This window comes from Lampetra planeri, chromosome 13, assembly GCF_965212315.1.
Source record: "Lampetra planeri chromosome 13, kcLamPlan1.2.h2, whole genome shotgun sequence".
NCBI lineage: Eukaryota > Metazoa > Chordata > Hyperoartia > Petromyzontiformes > Petromyzontidae > Lampetra > Lampetra planeri.
This window is the reverse complement of record NC_136119.1, coordinates 7,046,354-7,070,686: the sequence shown is the minus strand read 5'-3', so window position 1 is coordinate 7,070,686 and position 24,333 is coordinate 7,046,354. Positions and strand designations below refer to the sequence as shown.

Here is a 24,333-nt window from a genome sequence, read left to right as displayed (position 1 = left end):
AACAAACTACGGCGTAGATTTTAAGAAGCTGGGCCCCATTGTTTCAAATGTCATGCCGGGTGATCGAATCAAACCGGCGACCACTGGATTGCAAGTCCAGTGGAGCTGCTGACCATTTTACACCGCACCAGCAATCCATGCGTATGTTGTCAATTGTTAATAAATGTGAGGGCATTTGGGTTTGGCATCCTGTTGCGAAATAGTTTTGACTGCATCTTGTCACACACTGGCGTGTTGGTGCAACGTTTTTATTTGGAATCCTGCCCGTTGATGAGTCTCAAAACCAGTATTGCAGTCGTTTAAAAAACCAAACCTACAAATACTAATTTTCTCTCTGCAATAACATGTTTTCAATGAATCATCATAACCCTTCACGTTGCTGTTCCGTCATGGAATCTTTACTCTATGGGATTTTGTGGATTTCATTGGCCGATTAAAGTAACTTCTGTTGACTTCAAATTAAACGAACTCGAGTAACCTTCCTCTGACCAAAATGAGTTCACCACTTGCTCACTTCCTTCCTCCTCCCCTACACCCACATGCTCCCTTCCCCTACACCCACCTTCCTGCTCCCCCCCACTGCCATGTTTTTTTCAATTTCTAAGCTTGGCTCATGAGCTGTATTTTTTGCGCAAGTGATCGAGGGGAAAAACCAAGTGCGCCACTTCACCGTGAAGCCAAGGGGGAACCATTACACGTGTGGGCTCTTTGATTGGATATTGTTAGCGCGTTCATTATGAGAGATGGGGATTTATTTTACATTACCATGGAAAAGACCAAAGTTTATCTGTGCAGACTGCAAAGGCATAGTGCTGTTGGACAAGGAACTGTCACATTTGCTGCTACTCAACCAGCAAGATACATAGGTTCTGTATGTATGTTTATTATTAGGCTGCTTTTAATGTCCACATGATAAGATACTTAGTTGAGTTGGCATTTGTGGCCAGGTTGCTTCTGAAAAATAAAAATTGTTAGGCTTTATTTTTACTTACCTTTTTTATTTGCGTACAATTGTGTTGTATTGTATTTGTAACTCTGACCGACTCCTATTCAATCTGATTAAGAGCTTTATAGTTCCTCACATTCCTCCACTATAAATACATTGTGATTTTTGATGTTCAACTAGCAATACCAATAACTTCTCAAACTTTCACGACTGATGAGTCTAATGCATTGAGGATAATTATACATGAAACAATGCATCTATTATTTAATCATAATTTTTTAGCTCACGCTATGCGTTGAATCGTATGTGTGTAAGAATTGCTGCATTTTGAAGAATACGTTTTGTATGCAATGCGTTTACCCACCAACACATGGGAAAATCTCCAAAGGCGATGCATTTAATCTGTTCCATCAACACAGTTGTCTCGCTTTGCCACCCTTTCCCCAACAACATTTGCATGCCGGTAGTAGCATTTTTCCTGCCTGTGTCTGACAACCTGTGAACTTGAACACGAGCGCTCTATTAATGTCTCTTAATGACGTGTGCGCTTCCTACAGTGGGCCGAGTTCATGCGAGCGGGCGAGGAGGTCCCAGACGCTCAGCTCGATGCAATCATCGCATCCCAGAGGGCCAATCAGTGCTGCTCCCTCATCTACACGTCCGGCACGACAGGCTCGCCCAAGGGGGTTATGCTGAGCCATGACAACGTAAGTTCTACTTCTGTTCTACTGTGCAGCCAAGCCGCGTAGGGGCCGTGTCGAGCCACCCCCTGGCGCAGCGCGGCTCGAATGGCGCTAGGTTTTTTGTTCTAGATTTGAAGCTTTCGTGACTGCAATGATTCATATTCTTAGGTTTTTTCGGTAAAGTCACGTAGGTAAAAAACATTAAAAAGTGAAATAAAATAAAAATCACGACGTTTCGGAGGCAACACAAGCTTCCGTCTTCAGGTGGTACCGTCACAGCCACGACAGCTGTATCGTCGTGATTTTTATTTTATTTTACTTTTTATTGTTTTTTACCTACGTGACTTTACCGAAAAAACCTAAGAATAGGTTTTTTGTTTTTTATTTCCACTGTAGAGGCAGAGCCGTACTGCTGACATCGTGCACAATGCGCGAGTCGCGTGTGTTCCGACGGACGCGCGACGTATGACGAAGTGCTTAACGTTGCCTTTCGACTCGACACCAATCCACACTTAGCCGCTGAACTCTATATGGCAGCATTAAGCTTAGTCTCTCTCCTGTCATATCTGTTTGTTTTGCCGAGTTTCTGAATTGATTTACAAAACAACATAAAGTGGCCCTGCTGGTCTGTTTTTGCCCTGACGGCTTTTTCTTCCTGTTACGATTCCACATTTGGAATCGGCCCCCAATAGATTACATTAAAACCGTTGGAATACCTTATGCCAGAAAAAGTGTGACCAGTGTAATGCAACGCCCGGAAAGCTAACGTTGCTCTCTCTCTCCCCTCTCCTCTCTCTCTCTCTCTGCGGCGTTGCCACAGCTGACGTGGACGTCGACCGTGACGGGTGAGCTGACCCAGCTGCGCTCGGCGGAGGATTTCCAGGAGGTGGTTATCAGCTACTTGCCCCTGAGCCACATCGCCGCTCAGTTGGTCGACATCTGGCTGCCCATGCGCTTTGGCGGCGTCACCTACTTCGCTCAGCCAGACGCCCTCAAGGTAAATACCCGAGCACCGTGCGTTTTCGTGCGTTTTCGTGCTTGTGTGTGCAATGGGAAAAACGCAAACGGTAGTGGGAAGCACATGTGGGTGCGTGTGCTGAAGTCGTTTCAGTTAATTATAACCCGTAGTACCTGGGTCTGTGTGATAACTCTCTCTCGACGAACCTCCTACGCTTCACATGGACCTACGCTGGTACACCACCGTGGTGACTTGTATGTATGTTTAACTTCTTATGCAACGTACGTAGCCAACCGTGCTTATTGGAGGTGCCGGGGGAATGACTACAAGTGAAACACAAAGCAGTTCTGAGGAAATGAGTTTTCGGCTTGTATGTGTGGCTCTAGATATACATGTGCCTGATAATGAGGATTTCATTTTCCCAAAAGATTGCAAAAATTATTCGAGGGTCCAAATTGGAATATTTGTGCCAATTTTTAATTGAGTTTTTGTGCTCGTGGCTGGAAAATCAGAACGTCTGGAGAAAAAAAAAAACTAAACGCACAAAGGAAGGATGCTCAAAATGCTTTTTTTAACAAGAATTTGTGACCTACTTTGCTGTACTATACGGGCACCACTCATGCCATAAACTGTCGCAAATTGAGCGTCTCGTGTGCGCCCACTCGTGCCCGGTTAACTTGGGCATGCGCTACCACCTGGCGGGCAACCGTAGCGGCTGGGTCTCATTGTGTGTGGCTCACGGCTCCGCAGGGCTCCCTGGTCGTCACCATGAAGGAGGTGCGGCCCACCGGCTTCATGGGCGTGCCGCGCGTCTGGGAAAAAATGATGGAGAAGATGAAGGCCACGGCAGCAAAGTCGGGCATCTTCAAGCGCAAGATTGCCGGCTGGGCCAAGAGCGTGGGGCTGCAGACCCACCTGGCCAACATGAAAGGGTGAGTGGGACATTGCCCCCACCCCCTTCTCTCTCGGTCTGCTACCCTGTTCTAGCTTATTGTCAAATCTAGCCCCCTTGCGATTCCATGGTTGCATTTTCCGAATGGCTACACACCAAATGCTCCCACGCGAGCTAAATATTACATTTCCTGATTAAATTTGGCAAGCGAATGGCCTTGGCAGTGGCGCGCAAGCCTCTGCTTGTGCATCGATGCCAATGCAGTCATCTAGAGTGTGACGTTGGTGCTTTTAATTGAACGTTTGCAATGAACCAACCTGACCCTTGTATTGAAAGGGGAAAAGCGGGGCTGAAACGTGTAGAGATCTTTATTTTCCCTTTGATCGTAAAAGACTCGTTTTGTAATTTGCTTAACGCTGTATCTATAACAGACTAACCCCTAATTTCTCTCCGAGTCAGTCGGACAGTTTGTTACTTAACGATTTTATTTTACCATGGAAAGCCCACTGAGTTATGTACAGTATCTCTTTTTCAGAATCGACCTGGTCACAAACGATAGTTCCACCTAGCGGCTTATGTGGAAATGTATTGCAGCCAAATACTCTAAACGCATGTTGATTTAAAATGTTGAGAGAAAAACTGTAGGACCCGGAGGAAAAAACCATGTGACTACGGGGAGAGCATGCAAACTCCAAATATTCAGGCATCAGGGCCGGGATCGAACCCATGACCTCCTGTGCATGCCAAAGCGAGGTAGTTAACATTTCGTGGCCGCCGCCACCGCCATGGCGACGTGCGTCTCTCCGCAGCAATCCTGCCGAGGCGCCCATGGGCTACACGCTGGCGAGCATGCTCGTCTTCAAGAAGGTGCGCGAGGCGCTCGGACTGGACCGCTGCACCAAGTGCTACACGGGCGCAGCGCCCATCACGCGGGACACCCTCGAGTTCTTCCTCAGCCTCGACATCCCCGTCTTCGAGCTCTACGGCATGAGCGAGAGCTCTGGCCCGCACACCATCTCCTCGCCCACGGCCTTCCAGATCGGCAGGTCAGTCGGTGATGGTGCTGCCCTCCCCTCTCCCCCCCCCCCCCCACCCCTGGCCACTGCCACCTGTGTCATCGCGCCGTTTGTTTTCGGTTACAGCGGACGAGCGTGTTCAATCTGTCCACTTGCAACAAACGTTCAGTGCGATTTCTCTCCGTTTTATTCCAGTTGTGCTGCCTTGTCAGCATCGTGACTTGAGATGGAGATGTTTACAATGTTGTTGTAAAGTGGTGCGTCATGTGCCCCCTGAAACTGTCTGGTGCGCTCTTCCTTATGACATTCGAAGCCCACTGGAATGGTCTTCTTTTAAATATGAATTTAAACGAATCTATTTAGCGCTGCGTATTGTGTGGGCTATATACTACGTACGGTGCAAAAGAAGTTCGACACACACACAGCGCAGGCTCTGGAATGTGATGTAACTGAACTATATACGAGGTCCGTTCAGTTGCTGCATCCTTAGGAGTGGAGTGGTGGCACAGCGGTTAGTGCACTTTGTTATGACTCTGGCAGACTGATAAGAAACAAACTAAATATATTGAATATGGTGTTTTGGATGACCGCACTGAAACTTTGAACTTGCTACACTTAACCCGGTTTAATCATTGGTGGCTGCATAGACTTTGAAGCGGGGTCAGTTGGAGGCTGCATTGTCATGATTGTTGAAACAAGGACCTCTTACAGTCATCAAGACAACAAATGGGGGAAAAAACACCCATTTTAGTGTGAAATCAACACTGTAAAACGGAGTTACAGGTGCAGTAAACTAAACAAATGAACCGTAATAAATTTAAAAATCGGCATTGCAACATTATAAACTTTTCAAATTTGTTCCTTCCTGTAGTGATCCTTACTGCTAGGTTATAGCTCTTCCAGTTTATTGTTATCGCTTGAGTGCTTAATTTTATCGTTGAATTGCAAATAGTGCAGTGGTAAAGCGGAGCTGACTTTACATATTGGGAACAACCTGAAAATCTGTGATGCACACAGTCTATTAAAACATCGTTGCATTGAGAAGCATTATATCACAGTGCTCAAAACCGAAACTCTACATTCTATGAAATCTCAAAGTAATGAATGCAAACCGCTACGATACTCTGCCGCACGACCACGCCACTCGCCACAAAGTGGCGGTGACGTGACTACGGCGCTTGCACCCGGGTGCACTTTGAGGCCACGTGAAGTGTCGAAGGCTCGCTGACCGGAGGTCACGGGACAGACCCAGGTGCCATGGGTTGACTGACTTGATGTTATGTATGTTGAACTTTTCGCACTATGTAGCCAACGTTGTGAATTGGAGGTGTGGGGATGACTGGCAGATGCATCGCCTGTGCCCCCCCCCCACCCTTCCCCCTACTGTGCCAACATGCTGTGCTGCACCTCCTGACGGTGTTCCTCGCTGTCTTTTCCGCAGCTGTGGGACTTTGCTGCGTGGGTGCCGTACCCTGCTGCACAGCAAGGACGAGGAGGGCAGCGGCGAGGTGTGCTTCTGGGGGCGACACGTCTTCATGGGCTACCTCAATATGGAGGAGAAGACGCGCGAGGCGATCGACGACGATGGGTGGCTGCACTCGGGCGACCTCGGCCGCGTCGATGAGCAGGGTCTCCTCTACATCACCGGACGCATCAAAGGTCGGCGACCTCTCCGCCGCGATGACCAAACGACACGCGCGCCACGTTCGCCTGCGGTTCTCTCGTTTCGTGCAATGTGGTTTAGGAGGTGATTGCCAATGTCGCGTGAGGTCTGCTAGCCACGACGAGATGGCTTCAGGAGAGGGTTCGTGTGGAGTTTTTGAGCGCACGCCGAGGACGGGGGAGGGGGCGGGGTTCACTTTCATGGTCCATTCATGACTAGCCTTACGCTTGAGGTGAATGTGATAGGTTGACGATTGGGGCAATGCCCCCTTCTCCAGAGTCTAGAGCACGGAGAGATGGGCTAAATTCTAATTACGTTGATTGCACTTTTGTACTCTTGTTGTGGCCCTGAGAACCTGAGAAATGTTAATTGTTGACAAAATGAGCCGTGTTAAGTTAGACAAGCGGTTTTCTGCGATTACAATTCGGTAGTCACGGTTACAAAACTAAACTAATCCTCTCTGGGCCACGCAGAGCTGATCATCACGGCAGGTGGCGAGAACGTGCCTCCCATCCCCATCGAGGACGCCATCAAGGAGGAGCTGCCCGTCGTCAGCAATGCCATGGTCATCGGTGACCGCCGCAAGTTCCTTTCTGTGCTGCTTACGCTGAAGGTGAGGGGCAGCTCCGGGGGCAGCTCGGGCAGCCATTGGACCCTGGGGACATTGCACAGTCCCTGCAGTGAGAGAGGGCGGGGGGGGGCAGCTTTAGCGATGCCTGCCAATGGTCAATAATGTGCTGAACCACCTGACGTCGGTAGTTTTTGTAAAATAAAATGTTTCAATAATTACATTGGTCAACACACTTTTTTCTGGCATAAGGTATTCCAACGGTTTTGAGGTAATTTTGGGGTGCTGATTCCAAATCTGGCATCAGTTTTTGTCTATCACATCAGGTTTTTGAGATATCAAATATTGCATTTTCAATAAAAACTGTAGAAGAAAAATATTAAATAAATGTGCATATCTACATAAAATGATATTATAAACACACTATCCTAAAATAACAGCACCATATTTTAATACTAAAGCAGTCACTGACTCGCAACAACTTGCAATCATAAATGACAGAGTTAATTTTGGGTAAAATCAATGAAAATGGGGTATGCCGATAGCATACAAATGAGATGTGATAGAGCAAATCTGAGATCAGATTTGGAATTGGCACCCTGAAATTAGTTTAAAACAGCTGCAAAAGTCCAGGCCAGAAATTTTTTATTTTTTTGTTGACCAGTGTAATGAAAGCATTTTGACATGCACACCTGTTTTTTTAAGAATGGAGATGCTTGGTATCAAGTAGCGCTTGTATCGTATAATCTGCAGGAGTGTCGGTATTTTGAGCTTCAGTATGCTGGTCGCTGCTCAGCTGTGGCCAATAATCGAACTAAGGTTGCTGAATTTTGTTAACAGCACGCCGAACACTCTGCCAACGCTCTACCTTTATACCGTAAATAAATGAGCTTTTATGCACGTATACAAATTAAACGACCTTTGGTAGAAGTTCTAGATCTCTACTGAGAGCTGTCTCTGGGTATGTCGATGATTCTCGTGCGCTTTGACCCCTTCGAAGTGTTGCATCGCAGGGCACCCAGGGGAGACTTGTACCCACAATGGATCGAATCGTGACCTAATGATGATGGTAACATCCCCCCCCCCTCTCCACCTCCACCCCCGACCCTCTACCACCTCCACCCCCCACCCTCTACCACCTCCACCTTCATGGCGGCGGCGGCGGCAGTGCGAGTCGAACGGTGACTCTGGTGAGCCGGACGACGCGCTGACGGACGAGGTGGTGCACTGGTGCCAGCGCGTGGGCAGCACGGCGACACGCGCCTCCCAGATCGCCGGTGGGAAGGACCCGGTGGTGGAGCGCGCCATCCGCGACGGCATCGAGCGCGTCAACAAGCGTGCACCCTCCAACGCGCAGCGCGTGCAGAAGTGGGAATTGCTGTTGCGCGACTTCTCCATCCCCGGCGGAGAGCTGGGTACGTTCGTGTGCGGGCCTTCGCGAGGTTGAGTCGATCTCCAATGAGTACCCGGGGCGGTGTGTGTGTGTAAACATTGCCACTGCGGAGTTGAAGGTGGTCTGGTGTGGTGCTTGGCCACCTTACCTCTTCGTGTGGCGTCCTGGCCTTCATAGGTTCTCGGGAACAGCTCTTGCCCCAAGGGTGTGTAAATGTTACAGGGGGGGGATCTTTGTCTGCTGTGCGTTTTTGTACCAAGTGTATGGCCCGGTGTTATGGTCGCGTTGTACAGCAGCAGAGCTTTGGTCTGGCGTGGCCACATGTCACGATGTGCTGCACAAGACGCACTGTGGGCCCTTGGGTAGGTGATGGAATGAGCAGTTGAAATTGGAGTACGTTTTTAAGTCTTGCATTGAGTTATACTCCTAATTAATATGTATTTTTGTTGCTCGAAAGTAGTGTGAATGTGGTGCATCGCTTATTTTGTATTTGCGGCCGTGGGCTTGTCTGCTTGTGGTTTGTGCACTAATTAACAATGGACCTTATTTAGAAAAAAAAACGTATTATACCATGACCTCGGGCAAGCCCCGCAGTCTAAATAATATTGTTATGGATTCTATATTTGAATGTTTGGCCAGTTGAATTTAAATATGATGTTCCTTGCAGATGACTCGATTTGGAAAAGAAAAAAAAACTAGCAATCATTGCCCCCAACTGCAAAAAAAAGAACTTGTTAGGGCCCTCTTCAAAAGAGTACCGAGAGTCTGAGGCTTTCCTGGATGAATACGCATAAATAAAATTGGGGCAAAATAGTATCTGGAGAAAATCTCCACCGTATGAAGGGGGTGACACAAAAGATCCCACACATTCCCGTTTACAAGCTCCTCACTCTGCGCTGAAATCTCGTGAAACCGCCCACCGACCCTCGCTGTCACCACGCGCAGCTCTACAGAACGGTGTTGCTTTGGCATTGAATACACAGTTCTGCATTCTGGACCCCCCCCCTGGGTTGCCATTCCTGGCCATGAGTGCAATTATTGTGATTAAGTTCTGATCCGGAACTGGGGGGGGGGGGGGGGCACCATTGTATGAATGCGGCCCAACATAAAAACCTGGTGCGGTGTGTAAGTATACCATTTGGGGAGACAAAGGCAGTTGAGCATTGTACTGGTCACACCCGAATGTTTACAAGAACATGTGCCTCTGCAGTCTTTTTTAGGACTAAACACAGATCTTTCCTAGCAATATCCTGTGCCCAACCATGGGAATGTGTCCACTGATTTCTGGTGTGCATCGCCCTTCGTTCAATGCAGTGCGTTCGTGAATTGTGTAACTGTGCAATCTAGGGGTGCGTGTCTCTCGTGTGCCATGCCAGTGTTCATAGATCTTGTTGCCAAAAACACACTCCTCATTTGGCGAACAACGCCGAAGATCATAAATACTGTGGTGTATATGGGGAAAAGTACTGTGCATAAATTTGGACTGGCATGGCACGGTTTTACATGGGTGGTTTTTGGAAAGGCTTCAACATATTTATTTTCACCATCTATTTAATCTCCGTCTGGTTCAACCAGTTTTGCAAACTACATTTTGAGGTGTGAGCAAAACAATCGTAAGCAAAGGTTGTCTCGGTTTAAAATTGCACACTAATTATTGATCGCACCTTTTGTTTGCACCATGAAAACAATGGTTTCGCCAAATGAGACGGTCCTATATGTCAAGCCTTGCTTCATTGATACTGTATTTTGAGATCTGAGTTCTTATATTAGCTCCACCTACATTCACCTCTCCCCAATATATATATATTTCTATCCAGCAGCATTTGGTCACACAAGCAAACTTCGGACCCGTTTCAACATTAAGGGTCCCATCAGCAGTCTGGCTTAATAAATAAAAGCTGCCTGGTTTTCTGTATGTTATTTGTTGTTCGGTAGTCCCTCAAAGCCTCATTCAACGCAAAAATGAATGAGGTGTGAACATTTTATATTATGCTATGGAGATTGGACCAATTTTTAAAACAAAAAATTGTATTAATAGAGCCTGGGTAATGTTCTGTCTATTCCATTACTCATAATGCTCCACAGCAATGCTCAATTCTGTTTTCAATCATTATCTCGGGCGTGAACCTAAAGAATGATGGCCTTCGTACAGAAACTTGCTACGGGTTTTGTTGTGCACCTGACATTGACAACAAATGAGGAGGACGGTACAAAGGTTGGAACATAAGATACTTTGGAATTTGACACCTTGTTGGTAATTTGATGCCTTGCAGAGTCACCTTGCACGCTACAGATAAAGGCCTTGTTAGAGGCGGCTTGTTGACGATAATGTGGGGTCAAGTTGATTGGCAGCTGAGTTTCTGCACGAACGACGAAATGGCATTGGCAGCCAAACCACTCCCACGTGATAGCTGCTTGTGCGTCATAAAGTCAAAACAACAAAGCGACAATTGACACGGCCGGCCCACCCAAAAGAACAGCTTGTTTCTTCGTGAAAGAAATTGTCAGCACTAAATATAAGTTGTGTAAGTATGCAATCGTGCATACATTCGCCAGGGTAAGTTGGCTTTATACTCTCCGTAATGTGGGTGGAATTGTGCGTCAACGGTTGGTTCCCGTGACTGCTACAGTCGCTACAGGTACGACAGTCGCCACAATTTAACAAAAAGAATCCATTCTCGAGTAGAATTGTGATCCAGAATCAGGACACAACTTCCACGGATCACATGGTTGGGGGTGTGGGGGGCAGCAAAGAGGCGAGAAAAAATTATTGCATGCCTAGTAAGTATAGTAGTATTTCTGGGGATGGAATTTTTTTTTTAGTGTGGTCATGTTCTAATGACCAAAATCCGCCTGTTGCCTGGTCCCGTCGCATCTCGGAAGCTAAAGCAGGTGTTTTTGAGTCCAGAGGGCTTGGATGGGCGATCACCATGCACAGACGGGTTGTCTCATGACTGTGTGGTTGTGGTGGGGACTCGAGAGGCAGTGCAGCAAAATCCAGGAGTGTACTTCTATACTTCTTCTTGGTTCTTTCGGTAAAGTCACGTAGAAGGGAAATAATAAAATAATTATAATTATAATAAAACATAATAAAATAAAAATTCTCACGACATTTCGGCCACAACACAAGCAGCCGTCCTCTGTGTTGTGGCTGAAACATCGTGAGAATATTTATTTTATTATGTTTTATTTGTATTTTATTATTTCCCTTCTACGTGACTACCGAAAGAACCAAGAAGATGAATCCCTGCAGTCACGAAAGCTTTAAATCGAAATTTACTTCTATTCTGCCATGTGTATGTGCTCCCCACCTTCACAAACGTGTACGGACCAGCATTTGGAGGCCTTCGTCCAGCAGTGGATAGGCAAAAGCACTATACACATGAGCACCGGCAATATTAACCATGGTGTTTTGAGATTTTTTTTTTTAAAGGAGGGGTCGTGTTTTCAGGGTGAGCTGCTCTCGGCAGGAGGCAGTTCAGGTTGGGCAGATGCACCCTGAGTCAATGTGTGAGTTGTCACTCGAGCGAGTAGTTGTCCAATGAACTGAAGCATCTGTTGCTGTATTTCAGGTCCCACAATGAAGCTCAAGAGGCCAGTCGTGACCAAGATGTACCAGGAACTCATTGAGAGGCTGTACGAAGACGCAGTGTCGCCCACAACTCCCGATGCCCCCTTACCGGCCCAGTGAGACGCAGAACTGCTGCTGGTGCTGCTGCTGCTGCTGCTGCTGACGCACAACAGCACAACACCCCTGTGGTCCATTAAAACAAGAGTTGTTTGGTTTATTGGGTGTGGGGAGGGTGTGGGGAGGGTTTGGCCAAGTCTTTTGTGTGTACTTGTGAGACTGAATATTGCAGTGAACTTGTGAGCAACTCAATTTCAAAAGAATCGCCCAAATGTTATATGTGCATTGTTTTTGTGAACGTCGCAGCCTTGTAAACGTAGTAAAGTCGGTGATGGAAAAGAAAAAACAGAATTTGACGATTCAAAACTCTGCAGCCGCTCGTCATCGTGATCATGATGCTTTGGTGCCGCAGCTCCCTGTTATGCACCATCTGCCGTGGACCCTCCTAACATTACACCTGGGTAACGGGTATTGTATAGAGACCAGGTAATGTTTGGAGGGCTGTAAAAAGGATGGGCAAAACAGTTGTGGTAGCAGTGTCTTGTCTTGGGTTACTGTATCCTGTCCAGTAAATGCCCTGGTGGTATCCAGCAAATAATTTGGCTATAATGATGATAATGGTTAGTGGCACATGGGGCACATTTATGTTTAATGTAAAGAGATTTTTTGTCTTTTAATCTCCATCCGCTTGCCGTCCAATCATCATTTAGCCCGAAGGAGGGCACAAAAAAATCTTCACTTTTGTAGAAAAAAAAATTGCCAGGTACTATGATTTCAATTCTCATTTGACTGCATATATTGTAAAAAAAAACTTGGCACACGGGTAAGCCGTGTGTTTTTGTGCAGTTGGAGAGAATTGGCAAACTGCTGCTTGTGACACGACCACTTGTTTCACATGTGGGCTCATGAGGCAGGAATGAGAGAGGTCCCCCGGTCGATTTGCCTGCATTCGAAAGCGGCCACTGTTTTGCTCGTGTAAATTATTCTTGGTTAAAAATTAAAAGTGCGTGGCTTGAATGTGTAGAACACCCACAGTGTGTTATGCGATTTCTTGTGATTTGTTATTTTTTGGGCCTGTGACCTTTGACAATCCTGTTCTAACAGCACCTGCTCCATCCTGATGGGTGGTTTAACCTTGAAAGCCAAGGTATCTTTTTTTTTCAAGTTCTTTCAGCGTCACGACATCCACCATACCAACTATTCATGACCAACCCCCTGGCACAAGAAACATGCAGGCATCTCAAATTGTCATGCCAGTGTACAATGGCGGCTACTGCCCATGTACAAAGAGCTGACAACGGGGTCGGTCCGGGTACTTTTTGTCGACACCGCCGCAGCAAAGTCCACTCGCACAGTAATTTTGCCGTTCTGTCCTATTCACTGGCGGCACGCAATGTTGTGTAGAAAGCATCGCCATTTGACGTGTTTTTGTGTGTGTGTGCGCGCTAATGCGGTTTGCCGATTTTGTAAATCGTCCTGAATCAAATATCAGTTATAATTAGTTTTTGTAGGTCTGTTTCTTAAACTCCATCCTGTAGCCCACAAAGTGCAACATTAGCTCATGGTTAATTAGAACGTGCGTCTGTAATGAAGTTCGTACATTGAGTTCTCGCTTGCCGAGTTGTGTTCACACGAGCCAGGCTGTGGTGTGGTGTGGAAGACGGGTTTAATGAATCGCTAACGTAGGTGTAAGTGATTTAAATAGAAGCTTTTTGGTCAGCTCGCTTGTTCATCATCACCACTTAAGTGCGATGCAAATTTTCAGTACAGAAGTGAATACTAGAAATTACTTGAAGTATAAATTAAATGTTCCTTCTCAATCCAAAAATAAATTGTTGCACGTAACTGTATTTACTGTCATAAATTATTTATAAAAAAAAAAAGCTTTGTAATTCCACCATTTTTGCAATCTGTCAGCATGTACATTGTGTATAATTTTTCATAGCGGAGTTGGAATTTTTTTTTCTGCGGCTGCACAAAATAAATGACCGAATACGATGACTTGGTGTTTTGATATTGACTTCGCAAAATATCCACACGACACGCGCACCATAGGGTGCGAGTCTACGGTAGATTTTGATTTAAAGCTTTCGTGACTGCAGGGGATTCATCTTCTTGGTTCTTTCGGTAAAGTTACGTAGAAGGGAAATAAAAAATTAAATTAAATTCTCACGACGTTTTGGCCACAACACAGGGGGACGGCTGCTTGTGTTATGGCCGAAACGTGAGAATTTCATTTTATTATGTTTTATTTTTATTCTTTTATTATTTCCCCTTCTACGGTAAATGTTTCAAAGGCTAGTTTGTGGGCCAGAGCAGCTACACGTTGTTCTCTATTTTTCACTCCTATCGTTTATTGCATCGTTTGCTGTTTTAACTTGCTGACCCACCCATTCTGGACGTCTGCGAAAACAAGCTTCATAGCTCATCAGCTTCCTCCAGTCTTAAGATTCTGATATTGGCACTACCTCATGTTTGAAAGCCTTTTGGTACAAGCATATTTATATGGCTAATCATATTGGCTCATTTGATAACCCGCTTGTACATTTATCACAATTCACTGCTGTCAGACATTGTGCCGAACACAGCGGTTGAATACCCAGCCACGGCGAACATCACTGCAGAGTGACGTTTGAAATTGTTGTCAAACCCGCAGCGGACCAATAGGGTGAAGTATGGTCAAGGGGCCGTCCATAAATGACGTCACGCGATTTTTGACCCCCCCCCCCCCTTCGTCACGGCGTCACAAAGTCAGACCCCCCCTCAAATATGACGTCACAAAGCTCTGCCCCCACCCACCAAAAATGAAAAAATGCTTCAAATCGCTTTAGACTATTGTCATTGTAGTGCGTATTTAATGTGGCGCTGCACTCTGATGTTGTAGTAGAAAACATTTATTAAAAAGTATTTAATTAAGTAGAACGTGTTTATATTTATTTAAAGTTACGCATTTTGATGTGACGTCATATTTCTCCCCCCCCCCCCCGTCACACATCGTCACAAATGTCTGACCCCCCTAGGTGCGTGACGTCATTTATGGACGGCCCCTAATCGTTTCCGCAATATCTCAAGAGCATACGGCAGGGTGCCTTGAGATCTCATCTGGTGGTCCATAATTCAAGTTTTTTTGGGTTAGATCGCGTACATATTTTATGGATGATACTGGTAGGAACCACCTGGTTCCACCAGCCCACAGGGGATTATTGTATCCGTCCGTCCGTCGTGCATCCAGAAATGGGAGGGGCTGGGTGGGGAGGGTGGGGAGGGGGTGGGTGGGGAGGGTGGGGAGGGGCTGGGTGGGGGGTGGGTGGGGTGGGGCTGGGTGGAGGTGGGAGGGGTGGGGCTGGGTGGGGCTGGGTGGGGAGGGGCCGGTCACCCCGTGGTGCCCTTATAAAACTCAACGTTTAACCTACTCACGCCGGCTTGTGCCCGCCCTCACAGTCGGGCATATTTGCGGAATACACCACGCCGCCGTTGACCCTGGCCATTGACCGAGCAACCCAACGTTCCTACCAGCTCCCTCCGCAGGAATGTGCTTATTGATCGCGAAAGCTTACGCGTTAAACTCCTCTAGTGGTGTACGAGAAGAAGAGAGAACGGGTTTAAGTGCCTGGGTGCAGCGGTGAGTGCCGGGGGGTCACTGGAAGGAAAGACGAGAACAAGAACAGGGGCTGGATGGCTGAAATGGCGAGAGATGACCGGTGCGGCGTGTTTATAAGAGGGTCCCAGTTTGGTTGAAGGGAAAAGTGTGTAGTGTATAGTGTAGTTTATAGTGTGGTGTATAGTAGTGTATAGTGTAGTGTATAGTGTAGTGTATAGTGTGGTGTATAGTGTAGTGTTTAGTAGTGTATAGTGTAGTGTATAGTGTAGTGTATAAGTGTGGTGTATAAGTGAGGTGTATAGTGTAGTGTATAGTAGTGTAGTGTATAGTAGTGTATAGTAGTGTATAATGTAGTGTATACGTGTAGTGTATAAGTGTAGTGTATAAGTGTAGTGTATAAGTGTAGTGTATAGTAGTGTATAGTGTAGTGTATAGTCTAGTGTATATAAGTGTAGTGTATAGTACAAGACGGTGGTGAGGCTGGTGCTGTTGTATGGGGCACAAGAAAGAGGACTGCCCAAGCTATGGCAGTCACAGAGACGAGGATGTTGCGGTGGATGTTGGGTTTAATAATGAAGGATAAGGGGTGAGGAATGAAGAAGTGAGAGGAAGCCTCAAGGTGGTAGACATCACAGAGAAGATGAGAGAGAGAGGGCTCTGGTGTGGTTAGGTCGTGTTTTTAAAAAAAAATTAGGTATAGCCCTGTGAGCCATTCGGCTCTTGAATCAGGTGCAACCGCAACAAACAAAAAAACAAACACATGAACAAGAAAACATCTTAAAGTGACTGTGCAAACAGAAAATCCAAGAAAAGACAGCTAAATATTGCAGAAAAAAATCAGCGTACACCAACGCTGTGTGCAAAAATCCCAGTGGGATGCAAGTCAAACAACAACAACAACCACAAGATAACTTAGATTAAGGTCATCAGTATAACTGTACTACAACAAACAAACATGGCCAAACCGAAAAACTTTTCAAAAATCACCAAAATAAAGCCATAAAAGCAATGAAACAGTGATCATAGAAACTGTGACCGAATTGTCACAATAAACGACGTTAACAACATGTACTACCAAACTCTGCAGCCATAGTTGGCTGCATGAGTCACTCCAGAGACAACAGGGAAATGATGTGGATCTGAAGGTGGCAAGTGGAATTTAAGAGATGAAGAGGAAGGCAGAAGTAGAGGTGGAAGAAGATCATTGACACATTACGGGGCATGAACAACGGGGAATATCCACGGATCAGATGAAGAATCGGTGGCGTGGATAAACAAAGGTCTTGCGGAAAATCGGAACCGCGAATAATAGGATCGCGGATTCATATTCTGGGGTCTTTCGGTAAAGTCACGTAGATAGGTTCAAAGAAAAGAACAAAAATAACAAATTACAAATTTATATTAGAACAAATTACAAATTTTTATTATGACAAATTACACATTTTTATTGTTATTTTCTTTGAACCTATCAACGTGACTTTACCGAAAGACCCAATAATATGACTTCCTGCAGTCGCGAAAGCCTCAAGTCAAGATTTGGATCGCGGATTATCGGAGTTCTACTGAATGAATGTTCCGGAATCGATTATGGAATCGGCTACACTCAGTAGAATCGATCCGCGAGTATCATGCACTGATTCTGGTAGTTTTACCGTCTCGATTCCATCGATACAATCGCTTCATGTCGTGTCCGTATTCATGTCTCGTTCGTATTGTTCGGTGTCATTTCGTCTATTGCCTTCGCGGCACCGTCCTGCATGCAAACTTTGCAGGAAATTGGCAGCAATCGTTAAATAATCGAAATTGCCGCAAATAACGGCCGTGGAAATCGATGCGCCCGGCCACGAGGAATCGATTCGGGGGTCGCCGATTCGCGACGTCGATTCCGCGGCGCGGCCTGGGACTTTGGCGCGGCTCCGAGTGAGTGGACGGAACGAATGAACGAAAACAGCATTGGAATGAGTTAATTGGCCAATTTAAGAGTTTGCGATTAGCGAGTGAGCGAGCGAATGAGGGACTAGGGCAAGTTGATGTTTGAGGAAGCGAATTCGTTAAATTGTTGGACGCGATGAACGGACGGAGCGGAGGGAACGCATTTGGCGAGTGGTTTGGTTAGTGAATGAGATGAATGAGTTAGTGAATTAGATGAATGAGTTAGTGAATGAGATGAGTTAGTGAATAAGATGAATGAGTTAGTGAATGAGATGAATGTAAGTGAATGCGATGAATGAGTTAGTGAATTAGATGAATGTATTAGTGAATGAGACGCATGTAAGTGAATGAGTTAGTGAATGAGATGATTGAGTTAGTGAATGTTATGAGTTAGTGAATGAGATTAATGTAAGTGAATGAGTTAGTGAATTCGATGATTGAGTTAGTGAATGTTATGGGTTAGTGAATGAGATTAATGTAAGTGAATGAGTTAGTGAATGAGATGATTGAGTTAGTGAATGAGATGATTGAGTTAGTGAATGTTATGAGTTAGTGAATGAGATTAATGTAAGTGAATGAGATGAATTAATCACAGTGGCGGGGCGGGAGCCTTACTGTACCGTAGTGTCGTGGCTGCAGTCGTTTGCGTGAGAATGAATTTTATCGGAAACGGAATCTTTTGACCGACGGGAGTAAACGAGTGAATGAATGAATGATTAACACGAACTAGAGGACTGAGAACATCGACGGCCGTGAAGGAATCGCTTTGTGTTCATCCTGCACGTGCACGCGTACGCACACACCGACCGACCTAATTGAGTGGACGAATGAATAAAATTGGTGGTGGAATGAACTAACTGGGGGTGGTGGTGGTAGAATGAATGAATTTGGGGTGGTGGTGGTGGTGGGATGAACTAATTGGGGGTGGTGGTGGTGGAATTCACTAATTGGTGGTGGTGGAATTGACTAATTGGGGGTGGTGGTGGAATGAATGAATTGGGGGTGGTGGTGGAATTAACTAATTGGTGGTGGTGGTGTGGCATGAACTAATTGTAAGCGACTCTTCTTGACGCAAGGCCACAGCCAATGGACCGCTTCGTGATCCGCACGCCCAGGGAGAGCCCCGGCGGCGACGGCCCCCCCGGCTCCCGGGCCCGGGGAGGCCGCCTGCGGCAGGCGACCCTCGGCTCGCTGCGCCGCGTCGTGTCCCTCGTGGACGTGGAGCGCCTCCTGGACGCGCTCGCGGCCGCCGGGGTGGACGAGGAGGAGGCGGAGAAGGGCGGAGGGGCGCGCAGGGAGCGCGATGCGGAGATGGACGCGAGGCCGGTGGGCACGGAGGAGCGCAGGGCGATGGACTCTGATTCTGTTGACGAAACGCGAGAGGCGGAGGAGTGCAGGAGGAGGAGTGAAGAGGAGGAGGAGGATGGCGAGCGTCGCCTGGCGGAGGCTCTGTCCGCGCTGCGGCACAAGGTGCCGTCCCGGGAGCTCCTCGTCTCCACCGGGCTGGGCCGCGCCGTTCGGAGGCTGCGGCGTCGACGCGGGGGCGACCCCGCGGTGGCGGCCCTGGCCGCCGAAATGTACGGACGCTGGCGAGGCTTCTACGAGGCCAGGGACTCGTTGGGGCCCTTGCGGCCCGTGATGGTAAGCGGTGGGCCACGTCGCAAGAGTTCAACATCCTCGTCAAGCGCCTCCTCCTCGTCGTCATCATCATCATCGACCGTCTCCTCCTCATCATCGACCCCCTCGTATTCTGGCTACGGGCGAGGTATCATCACTCAGCTGCGGGACACAGCCCGGGCAATGCTGACACGAGCCTTGGCTGAGAAAAGCGATGAGGTGAGACTCCGTGAGAAGGTGGTGCGGGCAGGCTCCATGAAGAGCCAAGAGGACACGAAGCCAAGCTCCGTGAAGAGGCAACGGAAGGACGGGTCACACGCCATGAACACACGAGGCGAGGTGGAGTCGCGTTCCGTGAACGCCCAAGGAGACGTGGGGCCCAGCTCTTCCAAGGCGCGGAGCGGAATTGAGCCAGACTCGTCGGATGCCGGCAGCGATCTCTCTCCCGTGGCTGTGAAGCTGGAGCAGGAGGTGTTTTGTCAGCTGGGAGGGTCCTCCCCCTCCTTCTCCTCTTCTTCTTACCGCCGCACTGTGCGGGCCGTAGCCCTGGCCCTGAGCCACCGGCCACAGCTCAGGGAGGCCCTGGCGAGTGGGGCCATGACCCCACGGGAAGCCGTCTCTTCTCACCGCAAGCTGTGATGAATTGTGACAGCTCCGCAAGCATGTTACTTCGAGGAATTAAGAAAAGTGTTTTTTATACAGCTTAATGTAATAAACGTGTAATGTATTTAAAGGTGACTTATTTTTATAACAATGTCTTGTGTTTTATAATTACAAGGATGTGGGCCCTTTTGCAATATTTCATGTTCACTCAGGTGTTGGCCCGTTAAGGTCGTTGTGAATATTTTTTGCCTGAGTTTCTCTTTTTTGTACAGAAATAGTCGTCATCGACAGCCATGATCAATCCACTGCTGGATCAAAGTGTCTTCATTCCATCACCATCTTCCACAGGCCTGCTGTGCCATGCAGCTGCACGTGAGACGATGTCACGCATTCTTTCTGTCCTGCCCAAGTCCACTTGGTTTTCTTTGGAATCTTGTCTATCATTTGTGTTCTCTCATCCATGCATTCCTCTATTTGTCGCAGCATGCATCACCATACTTTTGTGCACATTTCTGTGTTTGCTCCGTTTTGACATTTGTACGGTCCATAAGCAGACAATAAGCACAGACTTATGTGTGCATACATTGTACCAGGTTTATTTTTTATGTAATTTTGTTTTAGGTTTAAACTGTTTAATGCACATTGTATTTAATAGACTGAGCAAATATAGTGTGGGCTGTTTTTCCTGTGGTGAGACCCAATGATTTTAAAGTATAGCGCAAGCACAGAGTGGCATAAGTTATTGAGGCAAATTCAGTTTCATTTAATTTCATTCTGTTCATTGTAAAGTGTTTTTACTCTTATATACACGCTCTGCCTATGCTATTGCGAAGTAAATAATAAAACAGTGATACAATCATTGCATCGTGTACTTTATTTACTACAGGTGAAGCAAATATAAATGACATGTGCGATTTGTAAAAGTTTAACATTTTTAATTATATAAAGTAACTCTTGTTTCCACTCTCTACGACCTCAGCATCTTTGGCACTCCCCTCTCCTGGCTCGAGTCTTACCCTCTCGCACATCCTCCATCTCCTTCAATCGCTCCGTATCCGCCTGGCGGTCTACCAGCATAGGTTGTTATCTGGTGAAGGGGCAGTTACCCCTTTGTGTTGGTATCAATTAATGTGTTGCCTCCAAGGAGTACATCTGCGACTCAGTTGAACTCACTACATTTGTATTAGTCTGTCCCATTTTAGTCTGTTTATTACCCTTAAATTAGTTTTTTTTCTCCAAAATAGGGTTTTCACCCAAAAAGCATGGTTTCAAAAATTTTCCAAAAGATAAAGTTTCTTATTGCTGGAAAAAGTCGCTTTAATCGTGGGTTCCAGAGAGAGTGCTCCCCCTCGTGGTTTGGAATTTCGGTAAAGAATGTCTTCCCCTCATTTTTTGTTCCATGTCTTCCTTGTCTCTTCAAATCACCATCTTGGTCCTTCCTTGTTCAGTCATCTCCACAGTTCCATCGTCAATGTTGCTTACACAGGTGCCCATTCTATTTTTCAGGTATCTCCACAAGTTCCCTCCATGTATTCCTGTCTTTACAACCAAAATTCTCAGTCACCCTGGATTCTTGCTTTAACCACACGTCCAGTTTTTATTTATTCACTTGCTGTTGTCAGGATTCGAACCTTGTCACAGATCGAGGTCCATTCAGGAGTGACTCTCTCAACCCTCTGAGCCACCGTGTTTCCACACAGACTTGGGCGGCTCTGCGTGGTGTAGAGTCTGCACTGCCCTCACGTGGCCGTTCAATTTGGTTTGGAAATGAATAAGCAAAAATCTTCTAGATTTAAAGCTTTCGTGACTGCAAGGATTCATATTTTTAGGTTTTTTTCGGTGATACAGCTATCGTGCAGTGACGGTTCCACCTGAAGACGGAAGCTTGTGTTGCCTTCGAAACGTGATTTTTATATAATTTTTATTTTACTTTTATTTATTTAAAATTTTTACCTACGTGACTTTACCGAAAAAACCTAAGAATATGCAAAAATCTATTTGTGGGATTTGAACCCAGCGTACCTGCTACAAACACAGCCAACGTGACCACTGCACTAAACAGCCGTGGCGAATGTCCTTGATGCCCTGGTTTTATTAAATGCTTGCCCTGTCTTAATATTGCCGTTTCAAATGTATAATTTAAAGAAGAAAATAAGAGGCATAAAACGTGACCCCTTCCTCTTAATACTTCTGATTTCTTTCATTTGCAAAAAAAGCTTTTCAAAAATAAGCAAGTATAATGCTGGTTTTGAACCGGAGCTGCCGTGACAGTGGTGAAGAAGAACGCGGCCATGGCGAGACCCGGGAGCTGAATCTCGGTGGCGCTGAACTTCGTGGCGAAATGTGAACAACCCTCCGCAGAGACGCGCGCCTCTTCTCCCCGAGGCAAATCTGCGGCGTTGGGCAGGAGATGGACCGAGCCCTTCGATACGATTGTCAAATTTTTATTGCACCGTATCGTTAGCGACTTTGTTGTACCGTATTTTCAGCAGTAATGGTGGGTTTGTGTGGAAATATTTAAATATTTCTTTTATTTAAAGTGTGATTTAATTGATTACTTTCTCTTTCTACGTGACTTTACCGAAAGAACCAAAGAGTATATGTAAAGTATTTTTTTTTATTACAAAAAGTAAAGATATTTAAGAAGAAAAATAAAACCTCAGTCTCATTTAGCTAATCATGATTAGCCATGGTCAATCCACTGCTGGATGAAGACATCCCCCAGCAGCCCACCACCTCTCACGAGCCTGCCATCTACTAAATGCTCCCACAGCTGCTGAACGGATTAAATCGCTCCATCTCGCACGAGACAGTCTCACCGGAAAGGCTCACCTCACCAGAGCATGCCGGGTGGTTTGGCCGTAGCAGTGTTTGTGGCCGCAGCGATACAATGTTAATTACTCAAATGAATAGGACCATATCAATGTGCCCAAAGGAGACAAATGCTAACTCGGTGGGTATTGCTACCTGCCAAGGCTGATTCAGGAACACAGTGGCCATTGATTTAAACATTTCCAGAACATTAACTGAAAAGTGAGTAAAGAAGCGTGAAGAGATGCATGCTTGTAATTACATTGAGACACAAAGGTGGGAAACACGTGGATTAATTAGAGAGCGTGCCAGAGGTACATTACTAATCTGTCTGTCGGTTGATGATGCTGGACGTTATTACTGGCGAAACGTACTCGAACTGTAAATGTGTTGTGGGTTTACTCTCCAACACACCGGTGTGCTGCACTCGTCACGAATTGGCATGTTTTGTTTACGTGACAAACCTTACTAATTGGCTGTGTCGGGTGGTGGCGGGTTTAACGACACATTTACACAATCTAACCCAAAAACCTCTATTATGGTCAATGTCTGACTACGTCGATGTATTCCTTTTTGATGTTTTCACAATTAAAGGAAGATCAAACGTTTCGTTTTAAGCTATTTGATGAACAAAAACCTGGGCCCTCTCCAACCGTCGGTGGCTACGTACGGTGCAACAGAAGTTCAACATAAATGCGTGTATATAGTATATACTGCAGATAGTTAAAATTATATTTGTGGAACGTAGATGCAAGTTTAACATTGGTTGCGTGTTGACCCAGAAACAACAGCCTTGTGCCTTTTGATTATTTCCTATTTTATTATAAATTATTCATAATTGTCTGCAATGCCCCCCTCCCCTCCCACCAGAGGTCGCAATCGGGTACCCGATACCCGTACCCTACCCGATACCCGGCTACCCGTACCCGGCCGGGTACTCTTGTGCGGCAGGGTACGGGTAGGCCGTGAGTCACTGGTGAGTCACCGTTTGTCACTCATTTCCCAACGTCTTGTCTCTTCTCACAATTCAAGTTCCTAGAATCAACCCACCCGCGCCTGCAACATGGCTTCATCCCAGAGGTCGCAATCGGGTACCCGATACCCATACCCGGCCAGGTAGGGTACGGCCGGGTACGGGTACCCGTTTGCGACCCTGGTGCGGCCGGGTACGGGTAAGGAATCAAAACCCGTTTGCGACCTCTGCCTCCCATCCCTCGTCAGGGCTTGCGACGAGTGCGGCTGCGGCTCACAGCGCCCTCCCCTGGGGGCTGGGGGCTTGTGGCGGCATCGCTCCAGCTGGACAAATTCAAACTCTTGCCATTCGATTGCTTCAATCCAAGAATTTACATTTGTAAGTTCTATTAAAACGTAATCTATAACCTCGTGTATTATTTATACAATAGTGCTCTTTGTTGCTGGGCTCAGCAATTTGTGATTAAAAATATATATACAAATCTACCAGTCAAGTTGTAGTGATCAAGAGAAGCCCATGACCTGCCGATATGTTGAACTTCTTTTGCACCGTACGTAGCCAACCGTGATAATCGGAGGCTGTGATTACACCAAAAAAACTTCATTTTCATTACACAAAACTGAAAACAGCCTTTTTTCCTGTGATCAAACTCTTCATTCCTTACTGTACTTGGAAAATAGCTGGAGAGCTGTTAAGTTTCCACATGCAATTTGGCTTATTACACGTGCAGTGACATAGCGCTGACTGTTGCACTGCAGCTGCAACTGCAGGTAGACACTGAGCGCACGCAACGTTGAGTATATACGCGGTGTGTGTGCCGGCAGGGCGGAGGAACTGGGGCAACGGTCACGGTAGACCTCGTGGGGAGGCCTCTGGAACCTTCTGGTGGGGAGCCAAGCCCCGCCGAAGGGAATAAAAGCAGCGGAGAGCGAGAGCTCCAGGCTGTCGGTTATGGGAGTGGACTCGTCTCGTCGTCGCTGTCGTTGTCGCCGCCTTCGCCCGATGATTGCGTGGCCGGACAGTGGTTGGCCGTCTCGGTCGACGCCGTC

The 24,333-nt window shown here is 46.7% G+C and overlaps 2 protein-coding genes across 13 annotated transcripts in view; both read left to right on the top strand.

Moving 5' to 3' along the window:
* LOC144722006 (long-chain-fatty-acid--CoA ligase ACSBG2-like) overlaps positions 1-13,745 on the top strand; it is a 40,071-nt gene extending 26,326 nt beyond the window's left edge. For all 12 annotated transcript variants that reach the window (XM_078600042.1, XM_078600040.1, XM_078600043.1 and 9 more), the window contains 8 exons: positions 1,504-1,653; positions 2,450-2,626; positions 3,338-3,519; positions 4,289-4,525; positions 5,937-6,154; positions 6,632-6,771; positions 7,895-8,141; positions 11,692-13,745. In XM_078600042.1, coding sequence (XP_078456168.1) covers positions 1,504-1,653; positions 2,450-2,626; positions 3,338-3,519; positions 4,289-4,525; positions 5,937-6,154; positions 6,632-6,771; positions 7,895-8,141; positions 11,692-11,810 — 1,470 coding nt within the window. In that variant the 3' untranslated portion in view covers positions 11,811-13,745. The remainder of the gene's footprint in view (positions 1-1,503; positions 1,654-2,449; positions 2,627-3,337; positions 3,520-4,288; positions 4,526-5,936; positions 6,155-6,631; positions 6,772-7,894; positions 8,142-11,691) is intronic.
* Positions 13,746-18,312: 4,567 nt separating this feature from the next.
* TCEANC2 (transcription elongation factor A N-terminal and central domain containing 2) lies at positions 18,313-20,466 on the top strand. Its single transcript, XM_078600037.1, has one exon. The coding sequence runs from the start codon at positions 18,367-18,369 to the stop codon at positions 19,534-19,536; it is 1,170 nt and encodes a 389-aa protein (XP_078456163.1). The 5' UTR covers positions 18,313-18,366; the 3' UTR covers positions 19,537-20,466.
* The last annotated feature ends 3,867 nt before the right edge of the window (positions 20,467-24,333 follow it).